Source organism: Manis javanica, chromosome 8 (assembly GCF_040802235.1).
Source record: "Manis javanica isolate MJ-LG chromosome 8, MJ_LKY, whole genome shotgun sequence".
In the NCBI taxonomy this organism is placed as follows: domain Eukaryota; kingdom Metazoa; phylum Chordata; class Mammalia; order Pholidota; family Manidae; genus Manis; species Manis javanica.
This window is the reverse complement of record NC_133163.1, coordinates 30,794,378-30,807,732: the sequence shown is the minus strand read 5'-3', so window position 1 is coordinate 30,807,732 and position 13,355 is coordinate 30,794,378. Positions and strand designations below refer to the sequence as shown.

Below are 13,355 nucleotides of genomic sequence, written 5' to 3'. Positions count from 1 at the left end.
GTATACATAGTTATGCAAAATTCAGTATGCAAATTCTGAAGCTAGACTGCCTGGGTTTATATTCCAACTCTTACACCTAATAGCTGTGTGACTTAGGCAAATTATTTAAATCTTTCTATGCCTCACTTATCTGTAAAATGGGGATAACAAGAGCAGTTACAAAGTTGTGATGAGGCCTAAATGAACACATGCTCACAACTGTAGCAGAAATATTGATAAAAGCTCAACTGTTAGCCAGTGATATTAGCAGCAGTGATGGTGCCCTTATCCTTATTTCCTTATCTTCCATGTCAAAGCTAAGCCCTATATTAAGATTAATTTTTCTTCTTTTCATTGTTCTATCAGAGGTACCACTCTAAGAAGTTGGCAGAAAAATAAGGAGATACTTATTCAACAATCTCCAAAATAAGATGGAAAAAAAAAAGATTTTAAAGATTCAGTGACAAATGCAACAAGTTTTTATTGAATGCCAAAACTGAGCTAGGCAGTTAGATACACCGTTATCTCACTTGCTGTATCTGTAGCAAAGTTTAGGAGAGATTATTATCTATTTTGATAACCGCATTAACATTTTTAATCAGTAGTGATATTCCCTAGAAGATAGTTTTATGTCTATGTGTCTTCCATCTATAGGGCATCCATTTGATCTGATAATCTGCTGTTTAGATCCTGGCAAGCATTGTGACATTAGGATGAAAGTAGAAAGGAAGCAAAATAAGATTCATAAGGAAAATAACTTATAAGAACTAACACAGCCTGATGGCAAAATGCACATATACCCAGTAAGAACTCAAATTCAAATCAATTAAATTGGGACTCAATTCTGCAATTCCATTCACCAATCTGCAACTAAGAAGGATCATCCCATTTTCCTGTGATTGGTCAATACATTTAATGATTACAATAAATACAAAGTTCTTTTATAAATCACTGTTTGTTAATGACTGACTTGCATTTGAAAACATACTTCAGCCCTCTCCTCCAGCCTTTTACCTCTGCAAAAGAGAATAAGAACAGAAAGGAAAATGTTCAGCAACATGGCCTAGTGTTTGCTACAACTGGATTCCTTAGACACAGTAACACTTACAATATAGGTTATTACAGTATCATCAAGTGCATCAGGAAAGCATATCAAGTGCTTGATAGTCTACATATAAATATCAGCATCAGACAAGAGTCTATGGCAGTTAGGAATCTGGTTCCAATCAAAACATATTTCCCTAGAATACCATCTTCCTTTAGATTACAATTGCCCTTTTGGATGTGAATGCTGGTCTCAGAACGATCTGGAGAAGAGAAACAGCAAAAGGGGCTTACCCCAGGATAGTAACCAACTATAAACCTATTATGGGTGAGAGGTAGAGAGCTTCATAACTCAATCTTCTACTTCAGAAGATGTTAGAAAAATAGTAAGATCAAAAACAAATACTCCTCCACTTTCAGATGATGAGCTATTTCAGCTTAAGAGTGACTTTATCTTGTTTAGCTTTATATGTTCAGCACCTAGCAGGCACTCATGTTGAATGAAGGAGAAAACCCTCATCCATCCAAGATAAATTTTTGACTAAAATTGACTAGAATAAAATCTTTATAGGCTCCATATGAGATTACATGAGCACCACTCCCCCACATACTTGACAGCCTGATGTTCCTTATGGTATTTCATTTCTTTAAATATATTTTTTAATTGTATATTTACACAATAAAAACAATGTCCAATGTCAAAAACATTCTCCAGTTTAGAACTATTGGAAGTAGTCTCCGAAGAGTTCATCTATTAATTTGATATTAGGTCTTTCTCAGAATATTCTGTACCATCTCCCAATTTTGCATGATACTTGCAATACCCTTCGGCTGCCCATCAGTTCTTCCGGTCCCAAAGAGAGAAAATGGAAGTGTACTGAGATAAAAAGGACAGTTTTGTGTATGTTTACATAGTGGCTACACTCAAGACATACATATGAGGCAGACAGAGCACCTCTGCAGACTAAGTCTTTGATCTGGGTTAAGTCAGCTTACCACTCCAAGACTTGTTTTTCCCATCTCTAAAACAGATTCATTCTAGAATCTTCCTGGCTCCCCTTAAGCTCCAATGTTCTGTGATTTGGTTCTGATTTAACAGATGCACAAACTGAAACACTAATACATTTGCTGGAGTTTGTTCCATCCTTAGCAAGTCAGAAGCTAAAGAATGCTTCTTGTTACTCCGTATCTATACTTGGGACAGAAGCTCACAGAGAACCAGGTTCTATTAAGGCCCAAGTGAAATTCTCATTTTCGGCTGGAGCAATGCCTGTGTGTAATTTAGCAATTTAAATAGCGTCCAAGTTCAAACGCCATAGAATGTTTCTTACTGACACTACACATTAGAAATCACCTGATGAGTTTTATTTTACTGCTGCCTGAGTCCCACTTGCAGAGATTCTATTTAATCTGGACATCAGAATTTTTATAAGCTCCTCAGGGTACTTCTAACCTGAAAAGGAATATAGTGACAACTACTGGCATGGAGCAATGATTCTCAAACTTTGAGGTCAATCAGTCACGTGCAGGGATTAGTGAAACTCAGGTTGCTGGGTGCCCCATTTAGTTTCTGACTCAGCAAGTCTGGGGTGAAGCCCAAGAATGTGCTATTCTAATAAGTTACCAAGTAATGCTGATGCTTTTGTCCAGAGACCTCACTTTGAGTGCTACCAGAGAGGAATATCATTGATGGTGATACCACTGCTCATGAGTTTAAATCCCAAATCTATTATTACCACCCCGGTAATCTTAGGAAAGTATTTTATTCTCTTTTCTTTATATTAGATCTCAGAATTGTGAGGTATTAACAAATAGCATGCCAATCAGAGTTTAATACAGTCCCTGCCACAGAATGCAGTAACAGATATTAATTTCCTTTTTCCATTATACATGGGTAGATGCTGTGATCAACTAAGTTAAATAATCAATAGCACAGATTAAAACTTAGCAGGGAAATAAAATAGAGACTGAAGCAAACAATATATTGCTAGAATTATACAAATAATAGGATGACAAATTCAATTTTTAAAACTTTGAATATACTAATTTTGGTTGGTAGTAACATCAGATAAAATCTACAAAGTGATAGCAATATTAGATTCAATCTATAAGGAGCATGAATTTTTGTGGTGACTAACAATAGACTCCAACACCTCATCTAAAGTAAGTTTTCTAGAGGATCAGAAATAGGAATATAATTGAATAGCATACCTGCCCCAAACTTTACCATATTGATCTTTAAATGCTATTTCACTCAGGAAAAAAGAACTAAATTATTAAAGTGCATCAGAATCATTACCAACCTAAGCAAAATTTCTACCAATAATGGTACAGGATAGGTGTTTTTATTTACATATACCAACAAATACAAAGAACTAAATGGCTTTCTTTTCTGCTTGCCATTTGCTTCATTGTGTACATCTCAAGATCCTCTTGGGAATTAATATCCAAACCCTGAGAAGAATCCTGGGAGGTAAACAGGTCCACAACAGAAGCTGCTGCACAAGCCTCTAGAGGGACCAGAGGCTGTGCCTCCACAGATGGTCTAGTTCAGGTGAAAATTGGAAAGCTGTCAGCACTTTTGTGTGGACCCTAAGAGAGCAGCTGTCTAAGTGAGTTTCACAGGTCCTGAAGAGTTCAGGTCTAAAGGCATCTGGCATTATCAGGATTGTTTAAAGCAAGTTGCTCCCTCTCACAATAGTTAACCCAGAGGCAAGGTCTTACTGGACTTTTTCATTCTTAAAAGCCTTTCCTTTCCACTCGGGCCTGATGCCATTATATGGCAGCCTTCTTTTCACAAACTCCTAATAAAGTGATGATTGTCTGCACATCTTTGCTGCTGCATTTCTTTTAGAATTGTTCTCAATGGTCACTTAACCTTATGTTATACTTTTAACTTCTCACCTATTTATGAATTCTCATAAGACTATGAGCTCCTCAAGGTTCCTTAACTTGCCCCTTTCTTCCATGAAACTTTCTCAAGTGTCTCAATTTCCAGCAATTGTTCCCTTTTGTTGTCTGCAATGTAAATTTGGCACCAGTTTACATTGTTGTCCTACCTGTGCACCCAATTCCATTTTTATGTACAGATATTCTCTTCCTACCTGGAACCAAACAAACCCATTAGGATGGAGGCTACATATTTTACTTCTTTGTAGAAGTAAACTGATGTCCAATCAACATTTGTACAATTCCTACTAGATAATCCTTGCTAAAAATTGAACACAAGTGGTTGCCTGAGGGCAAGTCCTCATACTCTTGCTGTCAAGATTACATAAAGCCTATACTCTGGCCAGTATATTTGGAAGATGGAAATGATTTTCTTAAAGCCAGACTAGCCTTGGTTCAAACTTTCCTTACTGATTTAAAACCAACCTTCAATACCGCATGAATAGAATAGTCCCCACCTCATTAATATTCACAGGTTCTTTAGTACCCATGTATCCATATTCTTCTCCAAAGGGTTCCCCATGAAATATCCACCAAGCTTCCCTACCCCCTAAAACAAACAAGAACTCTTTTCTTCTCCTTCCTTGCAAAATGGTTTATTCATTAGAAGCCCATAACTAGTATTTAGAGCTTATCAAAAAGCCAGTAATTCAAACCCTTTCAAAGTAACCGTATCAGAAGCAGAGCTGATTTGATGCCTCCCCTGCTAGCAAGCAGTTCCTTCTCTCAGATTTTGTCTGTCACTAGGAACTGAAAAGACTGGCAGATGGCCTGAAAGGGTTTAGTGACCACCTTGGAGGCACTGTCTTTTTTGCCTTTCAGAGTTTTCCCACTGGGTTGGTTTGGCCCATCACCATAGCTCTGACCACAATCATTCCAACTGACCCCTAAACAGGCTGTGGGGTATGAAAAAAATCACTAGGATAGCCCAGAAATGGGTAAGATTTATCTTTACATCTCCAAGTTTTTTGAACAATTTGGTTCATACAAAGCTGGATTATGGAATTTTACCTCAACTTCACCAGTTACTATGAAAAGAAACACTGTTCTAAGATTCTTATTTATTTGCTTCAGTTGACTTTTCTTTCTTTATTTTTTAATGACTCAGATTGGGCATCCTCTTCTAAGGCTCACTCTCTCACTCTCACTGTATATCAAAGTCTTCAGTTCGGATCACCCTGTACATCAGAAACCTGGAAACTGCAGGGTAGCTTTCCACCTCTTCATCCTCCATAAGGCATCACTATTATACTATCACATATGCATATGTGTGTGTGTATATAAATATGTATTTGCTTTCTTAAAGAAGTTAAAAATGCTCTCCTCATTATCCTTTGATACAGGCACCCAAGTATGTAATCAGAAACTAAATAAAGGCCACAAAAACTTCCCAAGGAAGATCATTAAAAAGGAAAAATCCTCTCTTCCTCTTATACCACATAGCTGACCTTTGAGGCATGCCAGCTAAGAAAAAAGTTATCAACCATGGTGATGGGAAGACTGGACCTTTCTGTCTTTGGGTTGTAGCTGAACTTCTATTGGTGGTCTTAGTAAAGTATATAACACCTCATTTGTTCTATGCAAGTCTTTTCTTCAGTCCTCCTTCACACAAGCCTTTACTCCCACATTAGAAGATAAGGATTCGGAAATTCTGGACAGCAAGGTTCTGGTTGGGTGGAAGTCTCTTTACATCATGTGTCAGCTATGCAGAGATGGAAATATGTAGGAGAATGGCAGGGGAGCAGGGTGAGAGAAAGAGAGAAATGTATCTTCATCGGGAGCACTGAAAAAAAGCAAGCTTCTCAAAGCTGTTGCCGGTATCTCATGAAGGCCCAGGCTGCCACCACGGCGAGGGCAAGCGCTGGCACCAGCACCATAGCTATGGGAGTACCACTCGCCTCCCCTTCACCTCGATGTCCTGTAGGCCCATTCTGCACCTGTAACTAGAAGGGGAAAAAAACATTAACTCTAGTGACCAACCTCTGTTTAGCACAGCTGAAATACCCAGGTTGATACATTACCTGGGGCTACAGTTTATAACCACCCAAAGCTGTAAACCCCACGCACTATCAGGCAGAAGGTGTCCTCTCTATTTGTCCTGGGTTAACACATCAGTATCACTGACTCTTTGAAAACAAAATAATCTGTTGGAGAGGCATTTAAAACCTTGCTGTGCAAGTGACCTAAAGGGACTCCTAAGGATAAATCAGACAACCTCTTTGTATTTCTGTACTGCCTCCACTAGTTACATGTGTATCATATCAGGAAAATGAAGATATGAGATGAAGCCTATTGATCCGAAAGGGAACCTGGAAATTACTGGGGTGAGGGAAAGAGCGGGGTATGCATCTTTTTAGAAATGCTGATTTAGAAAGATTAGCAGTCATCAGAGTGCAGTAAGAGCAAATCTAAGCAATGTTAACACAGCTGCAATATCATTATTTGGAAGTACTTTCCAACTCCTCAAAGGCACCCACTCCCTCCTAAGATGGGGTCATGTCCTTCATCCCCTATTCTGTAATACTGGACACAGGTAAAGGTGAAACCTACTTGGAATGGAGGTAAAAGACTCAGAAGTAAATAAGTAAAAAGAAGTCAAAACCCAGTGGTTATAATTTTCCATTGCCTAAGCATTCCCTTCCGTGGCTGGTGGTGTTTCGTCATTTCAGTCATTTTTAAAAAGGTGACATTTCTTAATATTAACTTCTAATAGCTAACTTGCAACAATTATGGTACCATCTTGTTTTGGTTAGATTTAACCTCTCCATTAAATCCATGAAACTGACCCAATCTGAAAGGCAACATCACACAAACTACCTTTTTATCCTCTATCCCACCTCTACATCTTCCATTCATTTCCTTGAGTTACCCTGAAAGGGCATGCTCAGCAGAAAGACACTGATTTTAGGGCTCGGCCAATTCCCTGACATAAAGGATCTGTTTTAGGAATTACTAATGGATATTTCCTAAAAAGTGAAGTGTATACCTATATTTACTTATCTTTATCTATTACATAAATTCTCCCATGCTTTAGAAACAGAGAAGACACAAGGCAGAGGCAGCTGATTACCAATATTATCTCTTATCGACTTGTTTCCTAACCCATCACACCCAGATTCCACTTGCACTCCTGGCTCTTTTCTCAGTTTCTCCTTTTCATGCCCAGCCCCCTCTACTTTCTTAGTATCTCCTACTGAGCTCTTCTGCAGCCTCTGAAGCCTTGGTGCTACAGGAGGACTATGTCTACCCAGGCTTCTCTTCCCATCACGCAAACTATAAAATTCTAGGAACTAAAAAGTAGAGGTGCAGATATGTGCTGCCTTGTTTGAATTCTGAATTCCATCTCCTTTTTCCTGGAGCTCCCCTTCGAGCACTGAGATTTGGTCAAAAGTGTCACCAAGTTGATAGGAAAAGGGTTCATGGTAGTGAGAAGGAAAAGCACATAGTGGGTATTAGAAAACCCACCATCTCTTTGTACTTAGAATTTCATAAATGAGAATGGTCAAGGGCAGGCTTATGTTCCTTCCCTGCCAAAAAATAAAATTTATTTGACTGTATTGTTTTCCCCATCTACTTTAATTTGGTTGCCAAGTTTTATCTTTAAGGCACAGTACCTTAAAGCTAGGTTCTGGGTTCCAAGCATACTGTTAAGAATTTCCTTTAATGATAAGCAGAAGTCCCAAAAGATGCCTGCCTGTAGCAGACAAGCTCTTCAAGAGTGAGACTGAAAGAAGAAAAAGCCAACTACAGATCACACCCCAGGGTTTATTCACAAGTATGGTATAAAGCCTGGGCCAGGCTGCTGGCTGCACATGACACCTACCCTGTGCTGCACTCGCAGGGACACAGCATAGCCTGCATCACGGAAGAGGCCTACAGCGTCCTGGTGTGGCAGGTTCTTTAGGTCCTTGCCATTTACCTGTCAGAAATGGCGAGGAAAGTGGTAAGAGAGGTAGAAGGCAAACTCTCATTAAGTCAGAGATTTACTTTCATCTTTGAAAAAACAAACTCCTACAGAGCAAATTCCAAGGGCTAGGAGAATGGGTAAAGTTACTTAGAACTCAGGGTAACTTTTTTTGTTTTCAAAGCTATGCTTTCCTAGAACTGAGAGGTTCCATGGGCCATATAAAAAGAATATCTTCCAGGCTATCACCCTATTCTTTCTAATACAAATCCCATGCATTGCCAGCTTCAACTTTAGAAATAGAACTCTATGGAACTCCCACAATTTATTTTGATGTGGTGCAAACCTTCTGGCCCATTTTCTGCTCCTGTCTACTGTGAAAAATTGTGCTTAATTCCATGGGTACTCCTTTTTACCAAAAACCTTATTTCTGTGATGACACAAACTCCTCAAAAATGCTTCAGTGTAGGTCAGTCCTACCATGTAGAGGTGAGAGATGTGAAGAGCTACTGGTGTTAAGATTTTTTAGTGTTAGGAGTGACCCTGACCACAGGTGATATCTATCCTATGCTGCACTTAGTGACACGGCATAGCTCACTTTAAGCAAGATCTACATATCTTTTATTCATGTCAATGTCAATAACAGCAGCAAGAACATCTAATATATTTATTTAGCTGGTTCTGTGCTATATGCTTTACATTCATATAATCCTATGAGGTAGACATTATTTTTATCTTGTTTTCACAAATGAAGAAACTGAAGCTTAGCAAGGTAGGTAATTTACCCAAGTCATAGTAAGGGTAGGAACTAGGGCTAGGGTTGTTAAATACTGGAAGGAAGATGAAAGTACTCTTGCATTTTGCTGCTCCCTCTGCACTATTATTCCTCCACCTTGACTCACCAAGTATTCTCTGCTCAGCTTAAGTTCAAGCCACTGACTTATTCAATACCCTCATCTTCCTTACCACAGTCTTCCTTCTCTGTGGGGTTCATAATCTTCTCTCTACTCTATCTCCTGCCAATATCCTAGGTGAATTAATCTACTAACATGTAGGCTGAATAGACTACCTTCCCAAATGAATGGTTTCCAGCTTTATTCCGTTTTAGTCACCAACTGGCATAAGCCTTGGACTTCCACATCAGCATGCTTCAGCTCCAATATCTCAAACCTTTAAAAAACTGACCATAATCTCTACTCCCTTCACATTTCTTATTCCTCTATTGAATGCCCTCTTTATCCTCATCAAAGCTTTAACCTTTCAGACTTGACTTGCATCCTTACCCAACTAGGAGTTCCTGTTATTTCAACAAAGCACTTGGTAAACTATTAGAATCTCTTGCCCCAGTGATTTGCCATCTTTCTAGCCCTGGGCAACACAATGCATTTACTTGCCTTATCATTAGTTGTATTATTCCTGGAGAAAAATACCCATAGATTGTCTCCCCCAAAGACTGTCTACCTCTCTTACTACTTACTGCATACATATGGAATCTCCACCATAGATTTATGCTAGCTGGCTCCTGCTATATCCATATAGCCTTTTTACTCATCTAGTGACACCGTGATAAACATCCAGCCAGAGCTGTTCTAGACCTTTTCTACCATCAAACCTCAACTCCAATCCCATCTCTCTTCCCAGCCAATAACTTTGCCTTGCCTTTAAGAATACTGAGAACTTCTCACAAACATTACATTTTATTTCTTTCCCCTTCCAAGTCTTGATATCATTTCACTGCTGCTTTCCCTTTGTTTTTGAACTAGATTTATTTCCTTTATCAAAGCTAAAGCATCCATTGGTGCTCGTGGTCACATTTCTTCTAACCTCCTTACAGAATTTAAGCAGTCACTTTCTCTTCTTGATTCTTAATCAATATCACTGCTCCTTTCCAACTAAAATTATCTTCATCTATAAAGAAAGAAAAATAATATTTCTTGGAATCCTCCTTCTCAATTACTGAAAAATTTGTTGAAAGATCTGTTGGTGTGCACTGCCTCCACTTCCTCAGCACCCATCCCCCCTTTATTCCCTTGTAATCTCATAATATATGAGGTGGGATGGGGAAGAACATGCTGTCCTGCAGGTCAACAGGACCTCCAATCACCAGGTCCTGCAGCCCTTTTTCGGTCTTCTGACCATCTCCTCCCTTTTGCAGTTCTCTCCTGTCTTAGCTTATGAACACTCACTCAGCTCTCTAAAGTTTCTTGAACTCTTCCATTTCGGACTCCTCTTCCCTTCCTTCCTTCCTTTTTAAGGTAAGTTAATATATATGTCCTCTTATTTTCTCTCTCATGGTGACCTTTCACAATTCCAACTGTAATCTATAAGAAACTCTACTTCTTTTATCTCTACTCCTACTTCTGGATTTGCCAATTTCCTGCTGGGTACCTGTACTTAGATATTCTGCTAGATACCAATTCAACATATCCAAAGCCTCTTTATTAGAGGCTTGCCACAAAACCAAACTATTCTGATTTCCCTCTTATTGCCACTACTAATTCCTTTGGACTATAATTTTGATAATACTTTTAAACTCCACTGTCAATCTTCACATACAGTATATTGCCAAATTCTATAGTCTAACAAACATTACTCATGCTTTTTTCTTTCTATTGCCTCTTTCTTTAGGCTGCGGATTGTTTTTGTTGAACTACTGTAATCAACTTCTCAGATTCACTTTTCTCTAGGTCCTCCCCCATTCTAAGCAGTCAAATACTGTATCTCCAGATCAACCTTCCAAAGTACAATTCTTTTTATACCACTTTACTACTCAAAAAACAAAAACAAAGTTGGGAGCAGGAGAGGAAAGAGGGGATGCCTGATTTCTCATTCTGGTATGCAAAGTCTTCCAAGAAACAACTCCAGCCTACCTTTCTAGTTTAATCTCTTGTTACTCCCTTTATATCCTACCCTCTAGTTAACTCATGTAACTCACTGACTCTGGGACATAAAACATATGTTCCTGCCTTCAGCCTGTGCTCAAGCTACATCTACCATCTGAATACTCTTCCCTTTGAAAAACTTCTATTTCTCTCCCAAGATTTATCTTAAATTGAATCAGTCCTACTATCTATAGTATAGAAATGAATACAGGTTTTCCAGTTGATGGACAAGGATTTCATGCTACCAAGCCAGCTTCTGATTATGTCTTGGATTTTTGAGTAGGTATGCCAAAGGGAAAGAACTTCAGAGTTTCTAGAATTACCACAATGAGTTCCTAATGACTCAATTTTCCAGTTGATTGGGGATGGGGATAGGTGTGAAATTGCTGATTATAGTGAAAATGCTCTTAACTAAGCTAGCCCCTGTGGTAACTATTTCTCATTGTAAGGAAATAGATATTTTCTCTCGGAGACAAAAAGTTTATGATGCAGTCATGTCAACGAATGCCAAGATGTCACAGCTCAGTATCAGAGACAAATTTCATAGTAATATAAATTCAAGTGGGAGAACTGAGTCACAACATGACACACTCAATGGCAGGAACACTGACTTCAAAATAATCTTTGCCATAGTTGTCAGTAATAATTGCCAGGAATAACTAACTGCATTTTTATTATCATGTCTGGAGCTATCTATTCATTTTATTTACATGTAATAACTTAGACTTCACAACAGTCCTATAAGCTAGGAATCCCCATACTATAGGTGATAAAACTAGAGACAAATTGCTATATAGCCTGTCCATGGGCATAGAAAATGAAAGTAGCAAAGCCAGGATTCAAACTCAAGCAGCCCAACCCCTTCATTTTTAAACACTAAACTATAGATACTGACATTGTAAGCAAGGATTTTATTTCAGCAACATATCATTATCTATCAGTCACATTAATGTAAATTAAATTTTTATTGGTTTTGCAGTTTTATTTGTATCTAATTATGTTATATATTTAAAACATTTTAGAGTTATGTAAAAACCTAAGGTGCTTATATATTAATATTTTACACATCTGTACATACTGAAGTAGCATTTAAACCTAAAAAGTAATTTAGTTTAGTGCAACTTTATTGACAAGGCCTTTCTAGATAACTCCACTAGATGTAACTGACTGCTTTGAATCTCCATACTATGTAACTATCTTAAAGCTCAAACTGAACTCTGCCTTATATCACCTCACATTCTACTGTAAATAACTTGGAAAGGTTGTATCTCGACTCATCATTATAACCCCTGTAATACCAGAATAGTGCTTTGAACAACAGTGCTTTAGTATAATAAACGTCACATGATTTCCTGAGGTTTGGTTGCAGAGTACACCCTGAAAAACCATAACCACACAAAGCCTGACTAAAAGAGTCTCAATATCACACAAAGCTGATGGCCTGGAAGGCCTTGACTCTAACAGCAGCTTTACCTGCCAAAGACTCAGTGTGTAATCTCCGTCCTCACTTGAGCCTCCTTCAGCTAACAGGGAAGAAAGACATTGGAGACATCAGACAAAAGAAGGTGCTATACAGGACAAAGGACAATTAGGCCTCTCAACCTCCCCTGTGCCTAAAGGTATCTAATAAATGAGGACAGTTACTCTAACTGCCTTTTAAAAATAAACCTCCAAACAAGAGGCATTATAGAAATGCACAGGGAATTTCTTTTTTGAAAAAAAACATTTTTCATCCCTTGCCCAAGGTAAACCAGCCCCATAAAACAGTGAGTCTTCTTCTATTGACAATGTCATCTCTGCTCCAAAGTCAAATTTGCTTTCCAATATTTTTACTCCCTCTAAGCCTTTTTACAAATTCTACCTCATGTTGACTAACCACCAAAATTCTATAGATTTTACCACAAAATATATGTAGAATCCACGCTCTTTATCACCAGCCTTCCTAATATAGACCAGAGGCTCTCAAAGTGTGATCCCAGGACCAACAGCATTAGCATTAACCTGGGAACTTGTCAAAAGGAGAAAAGAGTAGGCTAGTAATCTGTGCTTTAACAAGACCTCCAGGTGATTCTGAAGTTTGAGTTAGTGCTAACCTAACCACCTGAAATAGTCTTCTAACTATCTAGTCTTTTAACCATTTCTAACTCTATACACAGCCTACTTACCTTATTTAATACATATTTTATGGATACACAGATTTCACTGGTGATTTCCCACTTCCTGGAGTAGTGATTTTTCAAATATGGGTCTGTTGATACATTACACAAGATAGTGACATCAATCAGGTGGGTCACGGCCAGTATTTAATTTTTAAAATTAGAAGAAAACACAACATTCAGATGCAGCACATCCAGAAGAGAGAAATATAATTTTGTTAAACTTTGCTTCAATTATATGTGTGTATATGCATGAATACTTTCTTCTACAGGTCATAATTTAAAAGGCTTAAAGAACACTTGCCTATAGCAATTCTTCTCATATTTTACTCACAGTCTCACCTAGGGATCTTGTTACAATGCAAATTTTGATTTCAGTAGGTCTGGGAAGGTTCCTGAGACTGCATTTCTAACAAGCTCCTCCCAGGTGGTAGCCAGATA

General features: G+C 38.3%; 1 protein-coding gene across 1 annotated transcript in view; it reads right to left on the bottom strand.

The window, feature by feature from the left end:
- Positions 1 to 440: 440 nt before the first annotated feature.
- Positions 441 to 13,355, bottom strand: part of SYNJ2BP (synaptojanin 2 binding protein) — a 34,751-nt gene continuing 21,836 nt past the window's right edge. The window contains exons 3-4 of the mRNA XM_017646179.3: positions 7,796 to 7,891; positions 441 to 5,915 (exon numbers count right to left, since the gene is read on the bottom strand). Coding sequence (XP_017501668.1) covers positions 5,775 to 5,915; positions 7,796 to 7,891 — 237 coding nt within the window. The 3' untranslated portion in view covers positions 441 to 5,774. The remainder of the gene's footprint in view (positions 5,916 to 7,795; positions 7,892 to 13,355) is intronic.